The 26,560-nt window shown below is 46.3% G+C and overlaps 2 protein-coding genes across 3 annotated transcripts in view; both read left to right on the top strand.

Moving 5' to 3' along the window:
* Positions 1 to 6,561: 6,561 nt before the first annotated feature.
* Positions 6,562 to 24,628, top strand: strn3 (striatin, calmodulin binding protein 3). 2 transcript variants are annotated; one of them, XM_072464250.1, is made up of 16 exons: positions 6,562 to 7,013; positions 11,694 to 11,797; positions 11,901 to 11,974; positions 12,640 to 12,718; positions 12,983 to 13,135; positions 13,310 to 13,445; positions 15,533 to 15,668; positions 15,827 to 15,963; positions 16,705 to 16,883; positions 17,026 to 17,073; positions 17,955 to 18,076; positions 18,141 to 18,308; positions 19,040 to 19,180; positions 20,092 to 20,199; positions 21,960 to 22,046; positions 22,554 to 24,628. In XM_072464250.1, exons 1-16 carry the CDS (start codon positions 6,741 to 6,743, stop codon positions 22,721 to 22,723), a joined length of 2,115 nt encoding a protein of 704 aa, XP_072320351.1. In that variant the 5' UTR covers positions 6,562 to 6,740; the 3' UTR covers positions 22,724 to 24,628. The 2 variants fall into 2 exon arrangements, with proteins under 2 accessions (XP_072320351.1, XP_072320350.1); XM_072464249.1 differs by having other exon boundaries at positions 20,092 to 20,205; positions 21,966 to 22,046.
* A 1,226-nt stretch (positions 24,629 to 25,854) lies between these two features.
* The window catches only part of g2e3 (G2/M-phase specific E3 ubiquitin protein ligase), a 30,141-nt gene continuing 29,435 nt past the window's right edge, over positions 25,855 to 26,560 (top strand). Inside the window, exons 1-2 of the mRNA XM_072464270.1 lie at positions 25,855 to 25,921; positions 26,015 to 26,112. Of these exons, the coding sequence (XP_072320371.1) occupies positions 25,855 to 25,921; positions 26,015 to 26,112 (165 nt within the window). The remainder of the gene's footprint in view (positions 25,922 to 26,014; positions 26,113 to 26,560) is intronic.

Genomic DNA, 26,560 nt, shown 5'->3' with positions numbered 1-26,560 from the left:
GAATAAAGTCTAAAGAATAAAGTCTAAAGAATAAAGTCTAAAGAGTAAAGTCTAAAGAATAAAGAATAAAGTCTAAAGAGTAAAGTCTAAAGAGTAAAGTCTAAAGAATAAAGAATAAAGTCTAAAGAATAAAGTCTAAAGAATAAAGAATAAAGTCTAAAGAATAAAGTCTAAAGTCTAAAGAATAAAGTCTAAAGAATAAAGAATAAAGAATAAAGTCTAAAGAATAAAGTCTAAAGTCTAAAGAATAAAGTCTAAAGAATAAAGAATAAAGTCTAAAGTCTAAGAATAAAGTCTAAAGAATAAAGTCTAAAGAGTAAAGTCTAAAGAATAAAGAATAAAGTCTAAAGTCTAAAGAGTAAAGTCTAAAGAATAAAGTCTAAGAATAAAGTCTAAGAATTAAGTCTAAAGAATAAAGTCTAAGAATAAAGTCTAAGAATTAAGTCTAAGAATTAAGTCTAAAGAATAAAGTCTAAAGAATAAAGTCTAAGAATTAAGTCTAAAGAATAAAGTCTAAAGAATAAAGTCTAAAGAATAAAGTCTAAAGTCTAAAGAATAAAGTCTAAGAATAAAGTCTAAGAATTAAGTCTAAAGAATAAAGTCTAAGAATAAAGTCTAAGAATTAAGTCTAAAGAATAAAGTCTAAGAATTAAGTCTAAGAATTAAGTCTAAAGAATAAAGAATAAAGAGTAAAGTCTAAAGAATAAAGTCTAAAGAATAAAGTCTAAAGAGTAAAGTCTAAAGTCTAAAGAATAAAGTCTAAAGAATAAAGAATAAAGTCTAAAGAATAAAGTCTAAAGAATAAAGTCTAAAGAATAAAGAATAAAGTCTAAAGAATAAAGTCTAAAGAATAAAGAATAAAGAATAAAGTCTAAAGAATAAAGTCTAAAGAGTAAAGTCTAAAGAATAAAGAATAAAGTCTAAAGAATAAAGTCTAAAGAATAAAGAATAAAGAATAAAGTCTAAAGAATAAAGTCTAAAGAATAAAGTCTAAAGAGTAAAGTCTAAAGAATAAAGAATAAAGTCTAAAGAATAAAGTCTAAAGAATAAAGTCTAAAGAATTAAGTCTAAGAATAAAGTCTAAAGAATAAAGAATAAAGAGTAAAGTCTAAAGAATAAAGAATAAAGTCTAAAGAATAAAGTCTAAAGTCTAAAGAATAAAGTCTAAAGAATAAAGAATAAAGAATAAAGTCTAAAGAATAAAGTCTAAAGAATAAAGTCTAAAGAATAAAGTCTAAAGAGTAAAGTCTAAAGAATAAAGAATAAAGTCTAAAGAATAAAGTCTAAAGAATAAAGAATAAAGAATAAAGTCTAAAGAATAAAGTCTAAAGAATAAAGTCTAAAGAGTAAAGTCTAAAGAATAAAGAATAAAGTCTAAAGAATAAAGTCTAAAGAATAAAGTCTAAAGAATAAAGTCTAAAGTCTAAAGAATAAAGTCTAAAGAATAAAGAATAAAGTCTAAAGTCTAAGAATAAAGTCTAAAGAATAAAGTCTAAAGAGTAAAGTCTAAAGAATAAAGAATAAAGTCTAAAGTCTAAAGAGTAAAGTCTAAAGAATAAAGTCTAAGAATAAAGTCTAAAGTCTAAAGAATAAAGTCTAAAGTCTAAAGAATAAAGAATAAAGAATAAAGAATAAAGTCTAAAGAATAAAGAATAAAGAATAAAGTCTAAAGAATAAAGAATAAAGTCTAAAGAATAAAGAATAAAGAATAAAGTCTAAAGAATAAAGAATAAAGAATAAAGTCTAAAGAATAAAGTCTAAAGTCTAAAGAATAAAGAATAAAGAATAAAGTCTAAAGTCTAAAGTCTAAAGAGTAAAGTCTAAAGAATAAAGAATAAAGAATAAAGAATAAAGAATAAAGTCTAAAGAATAAAGTCTAAAGAATAAAGTCTAAAGAATAAAGTCTAAAGAATAAAGAATAAAGAATAAAGTCTAAAGTCTAAAGTCTAAAGAGTAAAGTCTAAAGAATAAAGTCTAAAGAATAAAGAATAAAGAATAAAGTCTAAAGAATAAAGAATAAAGAATAAAGTCTAAAGTCTAAAGAATAAAGAATAAAGAATAAAGTCTAAAGTCTAAAGTCTAAAGAGTAAAGTCTAAAGAATAAAGAATAAAGTCTAAAGAATAAAGTCTAAAGAATAAAGTCTAAAGAATAAAGTCTAAAGAATAAAGTCTAAAGTCTAAAGAATAAAGAATAAAGAATAAAGTCTAAAGAATAAAGTCTAAAGAATAAAGTCTAAAGAATAAAGTCTAAAGAATAAAGAATAAAGAATAAAGAATAAAGAATAAAGTCTAAAGTCTAAAGAATAAAGAATAAAGAATAAAGTCTAAAGAATAAAGAATAAAGTCTAAAGAATAAAGAATAAAGAATAAAGTCTAAAGTCTAAAGAATAAAGAATAAAGAATAAAGTCTAAAGAATAAAGTCTAAAGAATAAAGAATAAAGAATAAAGAATAAAGAATAAAGTCTAAAGAATAAAGAATAAAGTCTAAAGAATAAAGAATAAAGAATAAAGTCTAAAGAGTAAAGTCTAAAGAATAAAGAATAAAGTCTAAAGAATAAAGAATAAAGTCTAAAGAATAAAGTCTAAAGAATAAAGAATAAAGAATAAAGTCTAAGAATAAAGTCTAAGAATTAAGTCTAAAGAATAAAGTCTAAGAATAAAGTCTAAAGAATAAAGTCTAAAGAATAAAGTCTAAAGAATAAAGTCTAAAGAATTAAGTCTAAAGAATAAAGTCTAAGAATAAAGTCTAAAGAATAAAGAATAAAGTCTAAAGAATAAAGAATAAAGAGTAAAGTCTAAAGAATAAAGTCTAAAGAATAAAGAATAAAGTCTAAAGTCTAAAGAATAAAGAATAAAGAGTAAAGTCTAAGAATAAAGTCTAAAGAATAAAGTCTAAAGAATAAAGTCTAAAGAATTAAGTCTAAAGAATAAAGTCTAAGAATAAAGTCTAAAGAATAAAGTCTAAGAATAAAGTCTAAAGAATAAAGTCTAAAGAATAAAGTCTAAAGAATAAAGTCTAAAGAAGATTGTGCTGAATTCATCTTCGCAGTTGCTGCATTAAAAACAGCATTTTTTAAAAATCACCAAAAATACCTTTATTTGTTTAATGTGAAATAAAACCGCTGCTTTTGGAGTTGTTTTCTATTTAGAGTAAGTTAGGAAAAAATGAAATAAAATGTAAAGATTAGAAAAATAAAATTACAAATAAAATATATCGTATTTAATTGACAGTTCTTGTGCTTTGGCGCCCTCGTGCGGCCTCAGAGCAAACGGCAAACTCCCGTCCTGCTTCTGCGCATGCTCCGATGACGTCACGTAAAGGCTAGAGAGATCATCGCCATGGCAACCTGTAGTAACAAACATCCAGTTCCAGCGCCATGTTGTGACTGTAAAGTTCAAACTCTTAAATATTAAAACATTTTAATGTTTAGCTCATTTTATATAATTCACCAAATGAACGAGTAAACGACAACAACACAGTTTATTTTAATTAATACAAACCATGGTATATTCACACAAATATTTTTTTACACACATAGTGTGTATTTATATATATATATATATAAATATATATTTATATATATATATATATGTGTATATACATGAATATCCACGCCGAAGCTTTCAAATTACACATCTCCTCCTACCGTGACGCTCTCCAAGCCGCCAAATCTGCCCACCTCTCCACCCTCATCAGCAGCTCCCACCGGAGCCCTCGCACCCTGTTCTCCACCGTCAACAAGCTGCTCCAGCCACCGGACATCACTCCCCCCTCCTCCCCTGACCTCTGCAACTCTTTCCTCCTTGCCTTCAATGACAAAATTTCCAAAATCAACAGCTCCATGACTGCCGTCTCCATTAACTCCATCACCACCCCCACCCCTGCCCCCTCCTCTCCCTGACCACCCACCCTTCCCTCCCCTCACCACCTTCTCCTCTGTTAACTCCTCTCATATCATAGACCTCATCACCGCTTCCAAAACCACCACCTGCTCTCTCGACCTCCTCCCAACGACTCTAACCAAGGCCTGCCTCCTGCTCTCATCCCCCATCTCACCGCCCTCTTCAACCAGTCTTTATCCCTCGGCCATGTTCCTTCCATCTACAAACTGGCCTCCATCACCCCCATCCTCAAAAAACCCACCCTAGACTCCGCCAACCTCTCCAACTACCGCCCCATCTCCAACCTGCCGTTCCTCTCAAAAACGCTGGAACGCATCGTCGCCGCCCAACTTCACACCCACCTCCAGTCAAACAACCTCTATGAACCCCTCCAATCTGGCTTCCGCCCACTTCACAGCACTGAAACAGCCCTGGTCAAAGCACTCAACGATCTCCTCACCTCTGCAGACTCCGGGGCCCTCAACATCCTGTTACTACTAGACCTCAGCGCAGCCTTTGACACTATAAACCATTCCATCCTCCTACAAAGGCTGCGCCAACTGGGTGTTGAGGGCTCTGCACTTGACTGGCTCACATCCTACCTCACCAACAGGCAAGAGTTCATTTCCCTCTCCGGTCACTCATCCACCCTCTCCCCAGTAACGCAGGGGTCCCCCAGGGCTCAGTCCTCGGCCCCCTCCTCTTCATCTGCTACATCTTCCCCCTTGGTCACATCCTCCGCCAACTCAACCTGGACTTTCACTGCTACGCTGACGACACCCAGATATACCTCACCACCAAATCCACCCAAAACCCTCCCCTCAGCCACATCCAAACCTGCATCTCTACAATAAAATCATGGCTCACTCTCAACTTCCTCAAACTGAACAGTGACAAAACAGAGCTCCTCCTCATTGGCACCAAATCCACTCTCAATAAAACTGGTCCCTTTTCACTCAGCATCGACACCTCGACCATCACCCCCTCTACCCTGGTACGCAATCTGGGTGTCATCATGGACCCCACCCTCTCCTTCACTCCCCATGTCAGCCACATCGTCAAGACCTCATACTTCCACCTCCGCCGCATCGCCAAAATCCGACACTGCCTCACCCTCCCCGCTGCTGAATCCCTCATCCACGCCTTCATCTCCTCCCGCCTCGACTACTGCAACTCCCTCCTCACTGGCATCTCCTCCCATTCCCTCCACAGACTCCAAATGGTCCAAAACTCCGCTGCCCGCCTCCTCACCCACACCCGCCTCCTCACCCACACCCTCCTCCTCACCCACACCCGCCTCCTCACCCACACCCTCCTCACCCACACCCGCCTCCTCACCCACACCCGCCTCCTCACCCACACCCTCCTCACCCACACCCTCCTCACCCACACCCGCCTCCTCACCCACACCCTCCTCACCCACACCCTCCTCACCCACACCCGCCTCCTCACCCACACCCGCCTCCTCACCCACACCCGCCTCCTCACCCACACCCTCCTCCTCACCCACACCCGCCTCACCCACACCCGCCTCCTCACCCACACCCGCCTCACCCACACCCGCCTCCTCACCCACACCCGCCTCACCCACACCCGCCTCCTCCATAAACTTTAAAATACTCCTCCTCAAAGCTCTTCACCACCGCCCCCCCTACCTGTCTGTCTTTTTAATTGCTTTTTACTTCCAAGTAGCAAATGTTGTTAGTTTATTAAATCTAAGTTGTATTTTGTGGGTCTCAATTACATTTATGAATATGGACTTTAGCCTGTAATACAAGTTTATTATATATGATATATATGAGCCCACCAGCCCCCCCCCGCGCCCTCCGGCCGCGCTAAAGTACGGCGTGTCGTCGGTACACGTTTATATACACGTTTATATACACGTTTATATGAAAGAGGAACTTCACCAACGATCGGGACACGCACTGGAATCGCTTTAAATTAACTTGTTTTGACTTTATTCGGCTGGATTGAGTGTTTTCGTCGTGTCGTGGCGATGTGTCTTGCCTCTGAGTCCCCCGGCTCCGGCCCCGCCCCCGGCTCCGGCCCCGCCCCCCGGCTCCGGCCCCGCCCCCGGCTCCGGCCCCGCCCCCCGGCTCCGGCCCCGCCCCCCGGCTCCGGCCCCGCCCCCCGGCCGGCGCCGTACCGCGTTTCCACAAAGGAGGAACTCATGAAACTGCGGAGAACAGTCGTCTTACCCGGAGATCGTCACGTTATCCCGTCGTAATACTGACCTAACCTAATACTGATGTGCAATTCTGTCATATGTGCAATTTCTGTGAAATTCATGTGCAATTACTGTGAAATTACTGTGAAATTCATGTGCAATCTATGTGCTGTCGTGACACATATTCATGTGCAATTACTGTCGGGATCACATGACATGGTATTTATGTATTTATTTGTCTATGGGAGTTTTTATTTATTTATAGGAGATCTTCTACTGAAAGTGTTTTTCAGACTTCCTATAAGTGATCTGTTCTTCTGGATCTACCTCTGTATCTACCTGCGTTGCAACAATGAAATTTCCCCATGTGGGACAATAAAGGAATATCTTATCTTATCTTATCTTATATATTAGTGTGCCCTAGAGTCTGGCTCTTTTACCCTCTCAAAATGGCCGCCGCGGTTGCCACGGCAGCAGAGCGCGTGTCTCTCTAGGTTCTTTCCCGCCCGTTGCGTGCGGCCGCTGACCGAAGCTCAGAGCCGTAATGGCGGCCGCGGAGCTCCTCACACAGACCCCGCGTCCTGGTCCATAATCCTCGGTCCTCGGCGCAGTCACGGCCCGGTCTCGGCTCCGGGGCTCTAGGACGGGACTCCGCTTCGACTCCAGCCGGATTTGGGCGCGTAAAACATGGAGGAACAGCCGGGAGCCGCGGGGATGGCGGCGGGGCAGACACGACAGGCTACGCCGCCTCAGCAGCACTCTCCGCCGGGCAGTAACGGCAGCGCGGCCCCGCCTCTGTCCGGAGCTCCAGGCGGTGTCATGCTGAGCCACGCGGCCGCGGACGAGCTCCGGCCCCAGCAGCAGTACACCATCCCCGGGATCCTGCACTACATCCAGCACGAGTGGGCCCGCTTCGAGATGGAGCGGGCGCATTGGGAAGTGGAGAGGGCCGAGCTCCAGGTCAGACACACCGGGTCCACACCGGGTTTAACGCACTGTTGCCATAGCGACGCACAGTGTCAAACATGATGTGATGATGGAAGAAGTCCTCTCAATGTTTGTATTTACGTCTGTGGACTTCACATTCATATCATATTATTATATCATGTTTAGCTGGATAAATGGAGTCGACTAAAACCATCTGAATCGATTAATTGTTGGTGTTGTATTGAGGCAAAAGCTTTAAAACCTTTAAGTATAAATAAGATCATTGGAATTAATGAATAAATCAACTATTTTTATGGAAAGTTCCACTAAACGTTACATTTAATGTAAAGACTCTGATATATGAGCACTTTTCCCCTTTCAAATATTATTTAAATGGTTAATTATCTTTACATCAGGATTAAAGAGTCAAGAGTTTATTTGTGGAACGCTTCAAAAGTACATTCAAGTCCAGAATAATGTCATTTATTTATTTGTCTATGGGAGTTTTTATTTATTTATAGGAGATCTTCTACTGAAAGTGTTTTTCAGACTTCCTATAAGTGATCTGTTCCTCTGTATCTACCTGCGTTGCACCAATGAAATTTCCCCATGTGGGACAATAAAGGAATATCTTATCTTATGTAAATTATGACAAAAACACTTGGAACTAAATCAAATCAGTCCCACACTATGACACGGGCCTGCAGAGGTCAAAGGTCAAAGGTGAACCTGACGCTCTGATGCGACAGAACTTAAAACGAACTCTAAATACATTTATATATTTTACATCAAGAGTTTTAAACTTCAAATGAGGTTTTAATAATCACTTTAGAACCAGAACCAGAACCTATAACCCACAGGGACCAGAACCAGTAACACCATCAAATCAAAGACAAACGTTTATTTATTTTTAGTTCTGATTTTTCTAAACATTTGTGTCACTTAAATCAAAATAAAATGCATCTTATTTTTTTCAAAAATGTCAAACATTATTTATTTATTCATTATATTTATGACTTGTGTTTTATTTGTCCCGTGTCCGTGATTTTCAGTTGTTTCATGAGTTAGCTTTAGCCTTTAGCTTTAGCCTTAGCTGTTAGCTTTAGCCGTTAGCTTTGACACGATCTGAAAGTGACGGAGCGGTTTATGTCCGTCACGTCAGACAAACGGCTTTGACTCCCGCCGCGGGCCGGAGGAGTCAGCGGGAGGTGAGGCTCCGTGAGCCCGGCAGACCCGCCTTAATCTCGGCTTGGAGCTATTTTGGGTTGTCACGCTAGCGGCGGATACCCGCGGCTAGGCTAAAGCTAACTGTGCTAATGCTAAACAAACAAACGCGTGTCGCGCTCTAAACTTTCACTTGTAATGAGCCTCGCACTTTATTAAAGTTGAATCTGTTCAGAAGCGGAGTTTAATGTGTTAAAAGTGTAAATGTTTGTGATGTAAAGTGCACAAAAGCAGCTGAAGTTTAGGACATTTAAGAACTGCTAATAATGAAAATTAAAGTGAATCTGTGTCACACTTTATAAACGTTTGGAAATAAAACCATGTTCTTTTACTGCACATTATGACATCACTTTAACAGTTCCTCAGGTTTAGAGCGTTCAGCAGGTTTAGAGCGTTCAGCAGGTTTAGAGCGTTCAGCAGGTTTAGAGCGTTCAGCAGGTTTAGAGCGTTCAGCAGGTTTAGAGCGTTCAGCAGGTTTAGAGCGTTCAGCAGGTTTAGAGCGTTCAGCAGGTTTAGAGCGTTCAGCAGGTTTAGAGCGTTCAGCAGGTTTAGAGCGTTCCTCAGGTTTAGAGCGTTCAGCAGGTTTAGAGCGTTCAGCAGGTTTAGAGCGTTCAGCAGGTGTAGAGCGTTCAGCAGGTTTAGAGCGTTCAGCAGGTGTAGAGCGTTCAGCAGGTTTAGAGCGTTCAGCAGGTTTAGAGCGTTCCTCAGGTTTAGAGCGTTCCTCAGGTTTAGAGCGTTCAGCAGGTGTAGAGCGTTCAGCAGGTTTAGAGCGTTCCTCAGGTTTAGAGCGTTCCTCAGGTTTAGAGCGTTCAGCAGGTTTAGAGCGTTCAGCAGGTTTAGAGCGTTCCTCAGGTTTAGAGCGTTCAGCAGGTTTAGAGCGTTCAGCAGGTTTAGAGCGTTCAGCAGGTTTAGAGCGTTCAGCAGGTTTAGAGCGTTCAGCAGGTTTAGAGCGTTCAGCAGGTTTAGAGCGTTCAGCAGGTTTAGAGCGTTCAGCAGGTTTAGAGCGTTCAGCAGGTTTAGAGCGTTCAGCAGGTTTAGAGCGTTCCTCAGGTTTAGAGCGTTCAGCAGGTGTAGAGCGTTCAGCAGGTTTAGAGCGTTCAGCAGGTTTAGAGCGTTCAGCAGGTTTAGAGCGTTCCTCAGGTTTAGAGCGTTCAGCAGGTTTAGAGCGTTCAGCAGGTTTAGAGCGTTCAGCAGGTGTAGAGCGTTCAGCAGGTGTAGAGCGTTCAGCAGGTTTAGAGCGTTCAGCAGGTTTAGAGCGTTCAGCAGGTTTAGAGCGTTCAGCAGGTTTAGAGCGTTCAGCAGGTTTAGAGCGTTCAGCAGGTTTAGAGCGTTCCTCAGGTTTAGAGCGTTCAGCAGGTTTAGAGCGTTCCGCAGGTTTAGAGCGTTCAGCAGGTTTAGAGCGTTCAGCAGGTTTAGAGCGTTCAGCAGGTTTAGAGCGTTCCGCAGGTTTAGAGCGTTCAGCAGGTTTAGAGCGTTCAGCAGGTTTAGAGCGTTCAGCAGGTTTAGAGCGTTCCTCAGGTTTAGAGCGTTCAGCAGGTTTAGAGCGTTCCTCAGGTTTAGAGCGTTCAGCAGGTTTAGAGCGTTCAGCAGGTTTAGAGCGTTCAGCAGGTGTAGAGCGTTCAGCAGGTTTAGAGCGTTCCTCAGGTTTAGAGCGTTCAGCAGGTTTAGAGCGTTCAGCAGGTTTAGAGCGTTCAGCAGGTTTAGAGCGTTCAGCAGGTTTAGAGCGTTCAGCAGGTTTAGAGCGTTCAGCAGGTTTAGAGCGTTCAGCAGGTTTAGAGCGTTCAGCAGGTTTAGAGCGTTCCGCAGGTTTAGAGCGTTCCGCAGGTTTAGAGCGTTCAGCAGGTTTAGAGCGTTCAGCAGGTTTAGAGCGTTCAGCAGGTTTAGAGCGTTCAGCAGGTTTAGAGCGTTCCTCAGGTTTAGAGCGTTCAGCAGGTTTAGAGCGTTCAGCAGGTTTAGAGCGTTCAGCAGGTTTAGAGCGTTCCTCAGGTTTAGAGCGTTCCTCAGGTTTAGAGCGTTCAGCAGGTTTAGAGCGTTCAGCAGGTTTAGAGCGTTCAGCAGGTGTAGAGCGTTCAGCAGGTTTAGAGCGTTCCTCAGGTTTAGAGCGTTCAGCAGGTTTAGAGCGTTCAGCAGGTGTAGAGCGTTCAGCAGGTGTAGAGCGTTCAGCAGGTTTAGAGCGTTCAGCAGGTGTAGAGCGTTCAGCAGGTGTAGAGCGTTCAGCAGGTTTAGAGCGTTCAGCAGGTTTAGAGCGTTCAGCAGGTTTAGAGCGTTCAGCAGGTTTAGAGCGTTCCTCAGGTTTAGAGCGTTCAGCAGGTTTAGAGCGTTCAGCAGGTGTAGAGCGTTCAGCAGGTTTAGAGCGTTCAGCAGGTTTAGAGCGTTCAGCAGGTTTAGAGCGTTCAGCAGGTTTAGAGCGTTCAGCAGGTTTAGAGCGTTCCTCAGGTTTAGAGCGTTCAGCAGGTGTAGAGCGTTCAGCAGGTTTAGAGCGTTCAGCAGGTTTAGAGCGTTCCTCAGGTTTAGAGCGTTCAGCAGGTTTAGAGCGTTCAGCAGGTTTAGAGCGTTCAGCAGGTTTAGAGCGTTCAGCAGGTTTAGAGCGTTCAGCAGGTTTAGAGCGTTCAGCAGGTTTAGAGCGTTCAGCAGGTTTAGAGCGTTCAGCAGGTTTAGAGCGTTCAGCAGGTGTAGAGCGTTCAGCAGGTGTAGAGCGTTCAGCAGGTTTAGAGCGTTCAGCAGGTTTAGAGCGTTCAGCAGGTTTAGAGCGTTCAGCAGGTTTAGAGCGTTCAGCAGGTTTAGAGCGTTCAGCAGGTTTAGAGCGTTCAGCAGGTTTAGAGCGTTCCTCGGGTTTAGAGCGTTCAGCAGGTTTAGAGCGTTCAGCAGGTTTAGAGCGTTCAGCAGGTTTAGAGCGTTCAGCAGGTTTAGAGCGTTCAGCAGGTTTAGAGCGTTCAGCAGGTGTAGAGCGTTCAGCAGGTTTAGAGCGTTCAGCAGGTTTAGAGCGTTCAGCAGGTTTAGAGCGTTCAGCAGGTTTAGAGCGTTCCTCAGGTTTAGAGCGTTCCTCAGGTTTAGAGCGTTCAGCAGGTTTAGAGCGTTCAGCAGGTTTAGAGCGTTCAGCAGGTTTAGAGCGTTCCTCGGGTTTAGAGCGTTCAGCAGGTTTAGAGCGTTCAGCAGGTTTAGAGCGTTCAGCAGGTTTAGAGCGTTCAGCAGGTTTAGAGCGTTCAGCAGGTGTAGAGCGTTCAGCAGGTGTAGAGCGTTCAGCAGGTGTAGAGCGTTCAGCAGGTTTAGAGCGTTCAGCAGGTTTAGAGCGTTCAGCAGGTTTAGAGCGTTCAGCAGGTTTAGAGCGTTCCTCAGGTTTAGAGCGTTCAGCAGGTTTAGAGCGTTGTAGTGACGTCTCTGAACACACTCAGAGGTCAGGGGGTCATCACATGGTGCTCAGAGGTCATCACATGGGGCTGAGAGGTCAGAGGTCACGGGGTCATCACATGGTGTGTGTGTTGTGTTCAGGCTCGTATCGCGTTCCTTCAGGGCGAGAGGAAAGGTCAGGAGAACCTGAAGAGCGACCTCGTGCGCAGGATCAAGATGCTGGAGTTCGCCTTAAAACAAGAGAGGTCTTTAAATATACATATACTTCAATACAACCACCTCAGTCACACTGTTGTTGTTGTTGTTGTTGTTGTTGTTGTTGATGACTGTTGTGTTGTTTTTCTTTAGAGCTAAATATCACAAACTAAAGTACGGCACGGAGCTGAACCAGGGCGAGATGAAGTCCCCGAGCTTCGACTCAGGTCTGACTCTGAAACACCACACGGGATTGTTGTGATTGTTGTGTGATTGTTGTGATCGTTGTGTGATTGTTGTGATCGTTGTGTGATTGTTTTATCATTGTTGTGATTGATGTGTGATTGTTGTGTGATTGTGATGTATGATTGTGATTGATGTGTGATTGTTGTGATCGTTGTGTGATTGTTGTGATCGTTGTGTGATTGTTGTGATCGTTGTGTGATTGTTGTGATCGTTGTGTGATTGTTGTGATCGTTGTGTGATTGTTGTGATCGTTGTGTGATTGTTGTGATCGTTGTGTGATTGTTGTGATCGTTGTGTGATTGTTTTATCATTGTTGTGATTGATGTGTGATTGTTGTGTGATTGTTGTGTGATTGTGATCGTTGTGTAATTGATTTGTGATTGTGATCGTTGTGATTGTTTTGTGATTGTTGTGATTGTTGTGTGATTGTTGTGTGATTGTGATCGTTGTGTGATTGATGTGTGACTGATCATTGTGTGATTGATGTGTGATTGTTGTGTGATTGTGATCGTTGTGTGATTGATGTGTGATTGTGATCGTTGTGTGATTGTTGTGTGATTGTTGTGATTGATGTTTGATTGTGATCGTTGTGTGATTGTTGTGTGATTGTTGTGTGATTGTGATCGTTGATTTGTTTGTATTTCAGACTCGAGAGACTCTGACGTGTCGACGGTTCCTTCAAACAGTCAACTCACCTGGAAACAGGGACGACAACTGCTACGACAGTAAGACACACACACAGACACACACACAGACACACACACACACACACAGACACACACACACACACACAGACACACACACAGACACACACACACACACACAGACACACACACAGACACACACACACACAGACACACACACACACACACACACACACACAGACACTGATGAGAACTGCATTAAAGTGAAGGTGATTGCTCAGGACACGCCCCTCGCTCAGGACACGCCCCTCGCTCAGGACACGCCCCTCGCTCTCACCTGTGCAGGTATCTCCAGGAGGTGGGCTACACGGACACGATCCTGGACGTTCGGACCCAGAGAGTCCGGTCTCTCCTGGGCCTGTCAGGCTCTGAGCAGAACGGAGCTGTGGAGAACAAGAACCTGCCCCTGATCAACGGAACCGAGAGACGGAAGGACAGGTACAGAACCGGGACTGGACCAGGACTAGAACCAGGACTAGAACCAGGACTAGAACCAGGACTAGAACCAGGACTAGAACCAGGACTGGAACCAGGACTGGAACCAGGACTGGAACCAGGACTAGACCGGGACTAAACATCTTCTTGAAGTTCTGTCCCGTGTTGTTCCTTCAGAAGTTCTGGAGACGTTCTAGAGACTTTTAACTTCCTGGAAAATGCAGAAGACAGTGACGAAGAGGAAGACGAGGACGGAGAGGAAGTGATGGACCTGAGCGACAAACCACGAGTGAAGAAGCACAAGATACACCAGGTACTACACCAAGTACTACACCGGGGTACTACACCAAGTACTACACCGGGGTACTACACCGGGGTACTACACCGGGGTACTACACCGGGGTACCGGGGTACTACACCGGGGTACTACACCGGGGTACTACACCGGGGTACTACACCAAGTACTACACCGGGGTACTACACCGGGGTACTACACCGGGGTACTACACCGGGGTACCGGGGTACTACACCGGGGTACTACACCGGGGTACTACACCGGGGTACTACACCGGGGTACTACACCGGGGTACTACACCGGGTACTACACCGGGGTACTACACCGGGGTACTACACCGGGTACTACACCGGGGTACTACACCAAGTACTACACCGGGGTACTACACCGGGGTACTACACCAAGTACTACACCGGGGTACTACACCGGGTACTACACCAGGGTACTACACCGGGTACTACACCGGGTACTACACCGGGGTACTACACCAAGTACTACACCGGGGTACTACACCGGGGTACTACACCGGGGTACTACACCGGGTACTACACCGGGGTACTACACCGGGGTACTACACCGGATACTACACCGGGTACTACACCGGGGTACTACACCAAGTACTACACCGGGGTACTACACCGGGGTACTACACCGGGGTACTACACCGGGGTACTACACCGGGGTACTACACCGGGGTACTACACCGGGGTACTACACCGGGGTACTACACCGGGGTACTACACCGGTTACTACACCGGGGGACTACACCGGGGGACTACACCCGGGTACTACACCAAGTACTACACCCGGGTACTACACCGGGGTACTACACCGGGGTACTACACCGGGGTACTACACCGGGTACTACACCGGGGGACTACACCGGGGGACTACACCGGGGGACTACACCGGGGTACTACACCGGGGTACTACACCGGGTACTACACCGGGGTACTACACCGGATACTACACCGGGTACTACACCGGGTACTACACCAAGTACTACACCGGGGTACTACACCGGGGTACTACACCGGGGTACTACACCGGGTACTACACCGGGGTACTACACCGGGGTACTACACCGGGGTACTACACCGGGGTACTACACCGGGGTACTACACCGGGTACTACACCGGGTACTACACCGGGGTACTACACCGGGGTACTACACCGGGGTACTACACCGGATACTACACCGGGTACTACACCGGGGTACTACACCGGGGTACTACACCGGTTACTACACCGGGGGACTACACCCGGGTACTACACCAAGTACTACACCAAGTACTACACCGGGGTATTACACCGGGGTACTACACCGGGTACTACACCGGGGTACTACACCGGGGTACTACACCGGGGTACTACACCGGGGGACTACACCGGGGGACTACAACACCGGGGGACTACACCGGGGGACTACACCGGGGGACTACAACACCGGGGGACTACAACACCGGGGGACTACAACACCGGGGGACTACAACACCGGGGGACTACAACACCGGGGGACTACAACACCGGGGGACTACACCGGGGGACTACACCGGGGGACTACACCGGGGTACTACACCGGGGTACTACACCGGGGTACTACACCGGATACTACACCGGGGTACTACACCGGGGTACTACACCGGGTACTACACCGGGGTACTACACCAAGTACTACACCAAGTACTACACCAAGTACTACACCGGGGTACTACACCGGGTACTACACCGGGGTACTACACCGGGTACTACACCGGGTACTACACCGGGGTACTACACCGGGGTACTACACCGGGGTAGACACCGGGGACTACACCGGGGGACTACACCCGGGTACTACACCGGGGTACTACACCGGGGTACTACACCGGGGTACTACACCGGGTACTACACCGGGGTACTACACCGGGGTACTACACCGGGGTACTACAACACCGGGGTACTACAACACCGGGGTACTACAACACCGGGGTACTACAACACCGGGGGACTACAACACCGGGGGACTACAACACCGGGGGACTACAACACCGGGGGACTACACCGGGGGACTACACCGGGGGACAACACGTTTAACGTCCTGAGCTGTGGTTTTGTGTTTTCAGGCGAGAAACGAGGGCCTGGCGACGGAGGAAGAAGACGCCGACACTGAAGAAGCTCTGAAGGAGTTCGACTTCCTCGTCACAGAAGACGGAGAAGGAGCCGGAGAAGCTCGAAGCTCCGGAGACGGGACCGAGTGGGGTGAGGGCGGCTCCGGGCTCATTCCGGGCTCATTCCGGGCTCATTCCGGGCTCATTCCGGGCTCATTCCGGGCTCATTCCGGGCTCATTCCGGGCTCATTCCGGGCTCATTCCCGCTCTGATGTGGCATGAGTGACGTGAATACTCTGTGTGTTTTAGCCGAGCCGCTGTCGTTCCCGTCGTCTGGAGGGAAATCCTTCCTTTTGGGCGGAGAAGCGGTCCTGGAGAGCGTTCTGGGTTTGGGCGACCTCGCCGACCTCACGGTGACCAACGACGAGCCCGACTACGGCTACGACGTAAGAAACAACCAGTGTTTACGTTTGAAGCAGGGGGAGGGGCCGTCTGCAGGGGGAGGGGCCGTCTGCAGGGGGAGGGGCTACTTTATGTTCATCAGGGAATATGAAAACATTTCTCACTGTTTTGTCTCACTGGACCTGGGACTGGACCTGGACCTGGGACTGGACCTGGACCTGGACCTGGGACTGGGACTGGGACTGGGACTGGACCTGGGACTGGACCTGGACCTGGACCTGGGACTGGACCTGGACCTGGGACTGGGACTGGGACTGGACCTGGGACTGGACCTGGACCTGGACCTGGGACTGGACCTGGGACTGGACCTGGGACTGGACCTGGGACTGGGACTGGACCTGGGACTGGACCTGGACCTGGGACTGGACCTGGGACTGGACCTGGGACTGGACCTGGACCTGGACCTGGGACTGGACCTGGGACTGGACCTGGGACTGGACCTGGACCTGGGACTGGACCTGGGACTGGACCTGGGACTGGACCTGGACCTGGACCTGGGACTGGACCTGGGACTGGACCTGGGACTGGGACTGGACCTGGGACTGGACCTGGACCTGGGACTGGACCTGGGACTGGACCTGGACCTGGACCTGGACCTGGGACTGGACCTGGGACTGGACCTGGACCTGGGACTGGACCTGGGACTGGACCTGGGACTGGACCTGGACCTGGGACTGGACCTGGACCAGGTGAAAGGTTCTGATCTTGTTCTGTTTGTGTTTCAGCTTCAGTCGAATAAAGAATCGTCGTTCAGAAAAACCTGGAACCCAAAGTTCACTCTGAGGAGCCACTTTGACGGCGTCCGAGCGCTGGCCTTTCACCCCACTGACCCCGCCCTGCTCTCCGTGTCCGAGGACCACACCATCAAGCTGTGGAACCTGACCAAGACCGTGCCCGCCAAGAAGTAAGACCAAGACCGGGACCGGAACCGATTTAGATGGACTAAGTGAAGGTTTAGACTTTGCACGCGCTGGTCAGAGCTCAGTCTGTCCGTCTGCCCCGGGGCAGCTGTGGCTGTGACACTAAAAGTGTGTTGTGTGTTTCAGAAGTGCCTCTTTCGACGTGGAGCCAGTTTACACCTTCAGAGCTCACGAGTGAGTACAACCTCTGTGTACAAACCTCTGTGTACAACCTCTGTGTACAAACCTCTGTGTGTCCCGTGTACAAACCTCTGTGTGTCCCGTGTACAAACCTCTGTGTGTCCCGTGTACAAACCTCTGTGTGTCCCGTGTACAAACCTCTGTGTGTCCCGTGTACAACCTCTGTGTGTCCCGTGTACAAACCTCTGTGTGTCCCGTGTACAAACCTCTGTGTGTCCCGTGTACAAACCTCTGTGTGTCCCGTGTACAAACCTCTGTGTGTCCCGTGTACAAACCTCTGTGTGTCCCGTGTACAAACCTCTGTGTGTCCCGTGTACAAACCTCTGTGTGTCCCGTGTACAACCTCTGTGTGTCCCGTGTACAAACCTCTGTGTGTCCCGTGTACAAACCTCTGTGTGTCCCGTGTACAAACCTCTGTGTGTCCCGTGTACAACCTCTGTGTGTCCCGTGTACAAACCTCTGTGTGTCCCGTGTACAAACCTCTGTGTGTCCCGTGTACAAACCTCTGTGTGTCCCGTGTACAAACCTCTGTGTGTCCCGTGTACAAACCTCTGTGTGTCCCGTGTACAAACCTCTGTGTGTCCCGTGTACAAACCTCTGTGTGTCCCGTGTACAACCTCTGTGTGTCCCGTGTACAAACCTCTGTGTGTCCCGTGTACAAACCTCTGTGTGTCCCGTGTACAAACCTCTGTGTGTCCCGTGTACAACCTCTGTGTGTCCCGTGTACAAACCTCTGTGTGTCCCGTGTACAAACCTCTGTGTGTCCCGTGTACAAACCTCTGTGTGTCCCATGTACAACCTCTGTGTACAACCTCTGTGTGTCTCTGCATGTGTTTAACGTGACGTCTCTGTGTGGTGTCTCCCTCTTGTGGCAGGGGGGCGGTGCTGTCTCTGACCGTCACTCCGAGCGGCGAGCAGTGCTTCAGCGGCGGTCTGGACTCCTTCATTCACTGGTGGAACATCCCGAGTGCCAACACTGACCCCTACGACACTTACGGTACTCAAACTGACCACTGTGTATCTGAGCGTGTGTAACGCTCTCTCTGCTCTGGTCCAATCAGACGCCAGCGTTCTGGCTGGCTCGTGGAGCGGACATTCGGACGCCGTTTGGGGTTTGGCCTTCAGCGGAATCAAGAACCGCCTCCTGTCGTGTTCCGCCGACGGAACCGTGAAGCTGTGGAACCCTCAAGAGAGACAGCCGTGTGTGTGTACTTTCAACTCCGACGGAGGTACAATACTGCTAATGCTACCGCTAATGCTACTGCTTATGCTACTGCTTATGCTACTGCTTATACTACTGCTTATGCTACTGCTTATGCTACTGCTAATGCTACTGCTAATGCTACTGCTTATGCTACTGCTAATGCTACTGTTAATGCTACTGCTTATGCTACTGCAAATACTACTGCTAATGCTACGGCTATTGCTACTGCTACTGCAAATACTACTGCTAATGCTACTGGAAATACTAGTGCTAATACTACTGCTACTACAGGTACTTTGATCACATAAAGACGTTTAGTCTTTCCAGTGTGTGTGGGGCTAAAGCTAGTGTGTGTGAGGGGTGGGGCTAAAGCTAGTGTGTGTGAGGGGTGGGGCTAAAGCTAGTGTGTGTGAGGGGTGGGGCTAAAGCTAGTGCGTGTGAGGGGTGGGGCTAAAGCTAGTGTGTGTGAGGGGTGGGGCTAAAGCTAGTGCGTGTGAGGGGCGTGGCATTTGAACCTCTCTTTATGTCATGCTAATGCTAACGTTAGACGCATTATGACCTGGAAATATCAGATTGTGGCTCTGGACAAAGTGAGTGCCACAAACAGGAAACGGCTGTTGCTAACGCGCTACGTTAGCTTTGTGTTGCTAAGGCTCCACGTAGTCGTTAGCATCAGTGGAAACAGCGCTTTAGCACCAGATTGAGTCAGTTTGCCTCTCGTGCTCTGACCTCTGACCTGTGCTTGTTTTTCCTCAGAACACGGGACTCCGACCTCAGTGGACTTTAACGGTACCGACCCCGCCCACATGGTGGCGTCGTTCAGCTCCGGAGACGTGGTTCTGTACGACCTGGAAACGTCCCAGAGTGCACTGGTGCTGAAGGGCCAAAGCGAAAGCAGTGAGTCACATGTCCTCCCGTTCTCTCTGTGTCAGATGTCCTCCCGTCCTCAGTGTGTTGGATGTCCTCCCGTCCTCAGTGTGTCAGATGTCCTCCCGTCCTCAGTGTGTCAGATGTCCTCCCGTCCTCAGTGTGTCAGATGTCCTCCCGTCCTCAGTGTGTCAGATGTCCTCCCGTCCTCAGTGTGTCGGATGTCCTCCCGTCCTCAGTGTGTCAGATGTCCTCCCGTCCTCTGTGTGTCAGATGTCCTCCTGTCCTCTGTGTGTCAGATGTCCTCCCGTCCTCTGTGTGTCAGATGTCCTCCCGTCCTCTGTGTGTCAGATGTCCTCCCGTCCTCTGTGTGTCAGATGTCCTCCCGATGTCCTCCCGGTCTCTGTGTGTCAGATGTCCTCCCGGTCTCTGTGTGTCAGATGTCCTCCCGGTCTCTGTGTGTCAGATGTCCTCCCGGTCTCTGTGTGTCAGATGTCCTCCCGGTCTCTGTGTGTCAGATGTCCTCCCGTCCTCTGTGTGTCAGATGTCCTCCCGATGTCCTCCCGTCCTCTGTGTGTCAGATGTCCTCCCGATGTCCTCCCGGTCTCTGTGTGTCAGATGTCCTCCCGGTCTCTGTGTGTCAGATGTCCTCCCGGTCTCTGTGTGTCAGATGTCCTCCCGGTCTCTGTGTGTCAGATGTCCTCCCGGTCTCTGTGTGTCAGATGTCCTCCCGTCCTCTGTGTGTCAGATGTCCTCCCGATGTCCTCCCGTCCTCTGTGTGTCAGATGTCCTCCCGATGTCCTCCCGGTCTCTGTGTGTCAGATGTCCTCCCGGTCTCTGTGTGTCAGATGTCCTCCCGGTCTCTGTGTGTCAGATGTCCTCCCGGTCTCTGTGTGTCAGATGTCCTCCCGTCCTCTCTTTAACTCTTTCTTGTCCTTCAGCTTGTCCAGGATCACACCACATTAATCGAGTGGTCAGTCACCCGACGCTGCCAGTGACCATCACCGCCCACGAGGACCGAAACATCAAGTTCTACTGCAACAAGTCAGGTACAAGTACTGCAAATACTACTGCAAATACTGCTGCTAATGCTACTGCAAATACTGCTGCTAATGCTACTGCAAATACTGCTGCTAATGCTACTGCAAATACTGCTGCTAATGCTACTGCAAATACTGCTGCTAATGCTACTGCAAATACTGCTGCTAATGCTCCTGCAAATACTGCTGCTAATGCTACTGCAAATACTGCTGCTAATGCTACTGCAAATACTGCTGCTAATGCTACTGCAAATACTGCTGCTAATGCTACTGCAAATACTGCTGCTAATGCTACTGCAAATACTGCTGCTAATGCTACTGCAAATACTGCTGCTAATGCTACTGCAAATACTGCTGCTAATGCTACTGCAAATACTGCTGCTAATGCTACTGCAAATACTGCTGCTAATGCTACTGCAAATACTGCTGCTAATGCTACTGCAAATACTGCTGCTAATGCTACTGCAAATACTGCTGCTAATGCTACTGCAAATACTGCTGCTAATGCTACTGCAAATACTGCTGCTAATGCTACTGCAAATACTGCTGCTAATGCTACTGCAAATGCTACTGCAAATACTGCTGCTACTGCTGATGCTACTGCTACTGCAAATACTGCTGCTAATGCTACTGCAAATACTGCTGCTAATGCTACTGCAAATACTGCTGCTAATGCTACTGCAAATACTGCTGCTAATGCTACTGCAAATACTGCTGCTAATGCTACTGCAAATACTGCTGCTAATGCTACTGCAAATACTGCTGCTAATGCTACTGCAAATACTGCTGCTAATGCTACTGCAAATGCTACTGCAAATACTGCTGCTACTGCTGATGCTACTGCTACTGCAAATACTGCTGCTAATGCTACTGCAAATACTGCTGCTAATGCTACTGCAAATGCTACTGCAAATACTGCTGCTACTGCTGATGCTACTGCTACTGCAAATACTGCTGCAAATGCTACTGCAAATACTGCTGCTAATGCTACTGCAAATACTGCTGCTAATGCTACTGCAAATGCTACTGCAAATACTGCTGCTACTGCTGATGCTACTGCTACTGCAAATACTGCTGCTAATGCTACTGCAAATACTGCTGCTAATGCTACTTCAAATACTGCTGCTAATGCTACTGCAAATGCTACTGCAAATACTGCTGCTACTGCTGATGCTACTGCTACTGCAAATACTGCTGCTAATGCTACTGCAAATACTGCTGCTAATGCTACTGCAAATACAGCTGCTAATGCTACTGCAAATGCTACTGCAAATGCTACTGCAAATGCTACTGCAAATACTACTGCAAATACTACTTCTAATGCTAATGCTACTGCTAATGCAAATACTGCTGCAAATACTGCTGCAAATACTACTGCTACTGCAAATACTACTGCAAATACTACTTCTAATGCTAATGCTACTGCTAATGCAAATACTGCTGCAAATACTGCTGCAAATACTACTGCTACTGCAAATACTACTGCAAATACTACTGCTACTGCTAATGCTACTGCTAATGCTACTGCTAATGCTACTGCTAATGCTACTGCTAATGCTACTACTACTGCTAATGCTACTGCTAATGCTAATGCTACTGCAAATACTGCTGCTCGTACGTACTGCCTCGCTCTGAAGAAATACTGCAATACCGTGAATACTTCTCCTGTGAGGCCAGTATCCTGTACAAGAGTTGACGCGCTGCAGCTGCCTCGGGGCAGAGTAGCCGCATGTGGCAGGTAAAGTGATGTTCAGGCGTCATGTGTTCAGGGAAAGTCATCCACTCGATGGTGGCTCATCTGGACGCGGTCACCAGTCTGGCTGTGGATCCTAACGGCATCTACCTGATGTCAGGAAGTGAGTCTCCTCTTCCTCTTTTTCCTCTTCTCTTCCTCTCATCTTCCTCATTTCTTCCTCTCCTCTTCCTCTCATCTTCTCTTCCTCTCCTTCTTTTCCTCTTCTCCTCCCTCTTCTCTCTCTTCCTCTCCTCTTCCTCTCCTCTTCCTCTCTTCCTCTCCCTCTCCCTCTCCTCTTCCTCTCCCTCTTCCTCTCCTCCCTCTTCCTCTCCTCTTCTCTCTTCCTCTCCTCCCTCTTCCTCTCATCTTCCTCATTTCTTCCTCTCCTCTTCCTCTCATCTTCTCTTCCTCTCCTTCTTTTCCTCTTCTCCTCCCTCTTCTCTCTCTTCCTCTCCTCTTCCTCTCTTCCTCTCCCTCTCCCTCTCCTCTTCCTCTCCCTCTTCCTCTCCTCCCTCTTCCTCTCCTCTTCCTCTCCTCTTCTCTCTTCCTCTCCTCCCTCTCCCTCTCCTCTCCCTCTCCCTCTCCCTCTTCCTCTTGTGTTAATGCTGGTGCTTGTCGCCCCCTGCAGGTCATGACTGCTCTGTGCGGCTGTGGAACCTCGACAGTAAAACGTGTGTTCAGGAAATCACCGCCCACAGGAAGAAGAGCGAGGAGGCCATTTACGACGTGGCCTTCCACCCGTCCAAGGCCTACATCGCCTCAGCCGGGGCCGACGCCCTCGCCCGGGTCTACGTCTGAGGCCGACGCCCTCGCCCGGGTCTACGTCTGAGGCCGGGGCTAAAGAAACTCCGGGTCGAGATCTGGACTAAGATCTGGACCAGGACCAAGGTCCAGATCTTGGCTCTCTGTCCAAAATCCAGGATCCAAAGAGTCCACAGACCACAGACCTGGTTTAGACCTGGTTTAGACCTGGTTTAGTCCTGGTTTAGACCTGGTTTAGACCTGGTTTAGACCTCGGTTTAGACCTGGTTTAGACATCGGTTTAGACCTCGGTTTAGACCTGGTTTAGACATCGGTTTAGACCCGGTTTAGACATCGGTTTAGACCCGGTTTAGTCCTGGTTTAGACCAGTTCAAATCGGGTCTAAACATTTCACTAAAAACACTAAATTTTGGGGTAAATTCTCAGCTCAAAATGTTGTTTTGTTTTGCACAGATGTTTTATATTCTAACTCGAGTTTTTCTGCTGAATCTTTTAAAATCTTCTTTATTTTCTGACAAAAGAATAGATGACAATCTTTTTCCTCAATTTGATTTGATTTAGTCTTAAAACTGATCAAAACATCATCAGTTTCATTAAAAGGTGTTTTAACTTCTTTAAAACATGAAAAAACATAAACCTGAAGATCAGAAAGTAAAGCTAACAGCTAGCATGCTAACAGCTAGCATGCTAACAGCTAGCGTGCTAACAGCTAGCGTGCTAACAGCGTAGTTGGAGGTCTCATGAAATGTGGCGCGGCCGTTTTTCCATAAACGTCATTTTGGGTCAAAATTGTGATTTAAAAGTGTCAGTTTTTAACAAAAAACCCTATTACAAACATGATTTATTAATACTAATGTAAGATTAGAAGTGCTCAGGCGCGCTCAAAAGCGCCGGCTTTTGGCCTCACGCTTTGGTTTCTTTGTGTTTGTGTAAATCAAATCTAGTTTTGATCATCTTTTTATAAACCGACCCGTCCAGATCCGTCACTGCCCACACTTCCTGCTTCCTGTCACATGATCAGGAGCAGCTTTGGGATTCGCTGAGACGAGGAGCTGAGGAAATAATGTTTAGTCCTGTTTATTACATAAAAGTAGTGGAACTTTATTCCTCCTTTTTCTCTTATTTGTAACGTAAAAGACTCAAAGTCCAAAAGAGATTTAAAGATCACACATTATGCTGAATGTCCCTCTTCTCTTCTGACCCTGTTCTCTCATCACTGACCTTTTCTCCATCTGTGACTGAGAATCTTCTGCTGTTTTTATCTCCATAAATAATCTCGGACTCGTCACCATCAGGACGACTGTGAGCTTAGACCAGGAAGAGAGGCTGAGTGTAATTCCCTCTGCAGCCAGTAGATGGCTGGGAAACAGCAGCTCCAAATGTAGTTTTGTTTTTTTAGTTTTAAAACGTGAGCTCTAAACTAATGGCACAAAAGCTCATTACAGCGCCACCTGGAGGCGTCCAGGAGAACTGAAAACTAAGTCCTGAAGGTGGAAGGAACATCTGTGGATTCAATGGAAAAACCGGGACTAAACCGGGACTAAACCAGGACTAAACCAGGACTAAACCCGCCCCTTCCTCGGCTCCTCTTCCTGTTTTATAGATATATTTCCTGTTCCGCCTCAGAATCGACCAATCACGGTCCTGGATCCTCAGATTTGAGATTTTACTGCCTTTTGATTGGTTGTTTTTATTTGTTTTTACGAAGGGACGGTTTCCTGATGTTACTAAAGCTTCAGTTCGTGTAATGCATGGTAATATTAATAATATTATGATAAAGTATTTTTTCTAGTCTTCCGGAAAAAAAGGACAAAAAAAGGAGTTTTAGTTTTGACGCGTTTTGTAAGTTTTGTTTTTGAATGAGATTTTAAAGATTGTACCACATAGAAACTGTCAATGTACATAAAATGTCTATATAATATTAAATGGTGGAAAACAGTGTCATTTGTCTCTGCTTTAGCTCCTTTACCACAGTTTAGAGTTTCCCCTTTAAAAACGGGGAAGTTAATTTAAACAAAAATTGTCAAATGTTCAGAGCTTTAAAAGTCATAATTACATGTATTTATCACATTATTTTTTTCTTGTGATATTGTAGGAAAGAGATTGAATAGTTTATAGCAAAATGACGGAACAACATGAACATGACGTAAAGACGTGTTTTTCTAACGAGTCAAACTGAAAACGGCTTTTTTAATGTACTTTTATGACCGGTTTGTCTCGTGAAGACCGGAACCGGAAACACTAGCTTTTGTTTTGAAAGTAATTCTAACTTATTCTACCCTGATTGTGGCACAATATAATGTCGAAAATAAATATTTTGCCAAAATAAATGAACTATTCCTAAACATAAACCTAATCCTAACTCAAATCTTCTAAATATGATAAATATATTGTTGGTGAAAAATAACAGCGTGAAGTTCCGCCCCGGAAGTTTGAAAGAGGGAAATTCAAACCGCACTTCCGGTTGTGTCGGATCTAAACACGGAGGAAAAATTCACGGCAAAATCCACAAAAAGTCCAATAAAAGACAAATTACGAGAGGATTTGAGGCGCAAACATGAGGTGAGACAATTTAACACGTTTAACACGAAACCGAGCACTTTTATCCGTGAAGCGCGAGGCAGGAGCGGAGAAGGCGCGCGAGGGTTTGAACCGCACGTGACGCGCTTTGTTTGTGACGTTTGTGCGTGAAAAGTGTCAAACACGAACTAAAGACGCGTAACGTTTTATAAAAGACGCGTCACTTATGAACAGGAAAAACACTTTAAAGTTGAGATTCTTTTGCTTGTGTCAAAGTGAAAGGTCAAAGGTCATTTCATCTTCATAACTCCTGCATGAGAACTGAACACAGAAAGTTACGCACTGTTGCTTTAACATGAGATATTTATTATATAATATACATTGTTTTAAACTGTGATCAACTTTAAATATCAAGTTTATAGTAAAAATATAACAAAAACTGAGTGTTCAGTTTATTGCACGTGTTCAGTTTATTGCACGTGTTCAGTTCAGTTTATTGCACGTGTTCAGTTTATTGCACGTGTTCAGTTCAGTTTATTGCACGTGTTCAGTTTATTGCACGTGTTCAGTTTATTGCACGTGTTCAGTTTATTGCACGTGTTCAGTTCAGTTTATTGCACGTGTTCAGTTTATTGAGCGTGTTCATGATGTTGTTGGTCTTCAGGGTCAAAGGTCACGGTAGGAGAACCCTGAAGCAGAAGCGGCAGGAACAAAGTGAGAACCACATTTACTTCTTGTTGAACATAACAAGACGTGAGTTTGTAATAAACGTGTAATAAACGTGTAATAACCATGTGATGTGCTCAGGCTGCGCCCTCTGCGGGTTCAGCCACGACGACCCGCCCCTTCTGGGAGAGAAGGTCCAAGTCCCAGAACTCGGGCTCTCAGTCCATTATCTCTGTTTGGTGAGTCCAAGACCCGGACTAAACCAGGACTAAACCAGGACTAAACCAGGACTAAACCAGGACTAAACCAGGTCTAAACCAGGTCTAAACCAGATCTAAACCAGGTCTAAACCAGGACTAAACCAGGACTAAACCAGGTCTAAACCAGGTCTAAACCAGGTCTAAACCAGGACTAAACCAGGACTAAACCAGGACTAAACCAGGTCTAAACCAGGTCTAAACCAGGACTAAACCAGGACTAAACCAGGACTAAACCAGGTCTAAACCAGGACTAAACCAGGTCTAAACCAGGTCTAAACCAGGACTAAACCAGGTCTAAACCAGGACTAAACCAGGACTAAACCAGGTCTAAACCAGGACTAAACCAGGTCTAAACCAGGACTAAACCAGGTCTAAACCAGGACTAAACCAGGTCTAAACCAGGACTAAACCAGGACTAAACCAGGAC

This window comes from Eucyclogobius newberryi, unplaced genomic scaffold (genome assembly GCF_026437365.1).
Source record: "Eucyclogobius newberryi isolate DKJ021-1_F unplaced genomic scaffold, fEucNew1.0.hap1 SCAF_42, whole genome shotgun sequence".
NCBI lineage: Eukaryota > Metazoa > Chordata > Actinopteri > Gobiiformes > Gobiidae > Eucyclogobius > Eucyclogobius newberryi.
This window is presented reverse-complemented; position numbering and strand designations above follow the sequence as displayed.

Coding starts and splice junctions, on each gene's coding strand:
- strn3 (XM_072464250.1), top strand. CDS start 6,741: ATGGAGGAACAGCCGGGAGCCGCGGGGATGGCGGCGGGGCAGACACGA. Junction 15,964..16,704: donor AGCCCGACTACGGCTACGAC/GTAAGAAACAAC, acceptor TTTGTGTTTCAG/CTTCAGTCGAATAAAGAATC. Junction 17,074..17,954: donor TACACCTTCAGAGCTCACGA/GTGAGTACAACC, acceptor CTCTTGTGGCAG/GGGGGCGGTGCTGTCTCTGA.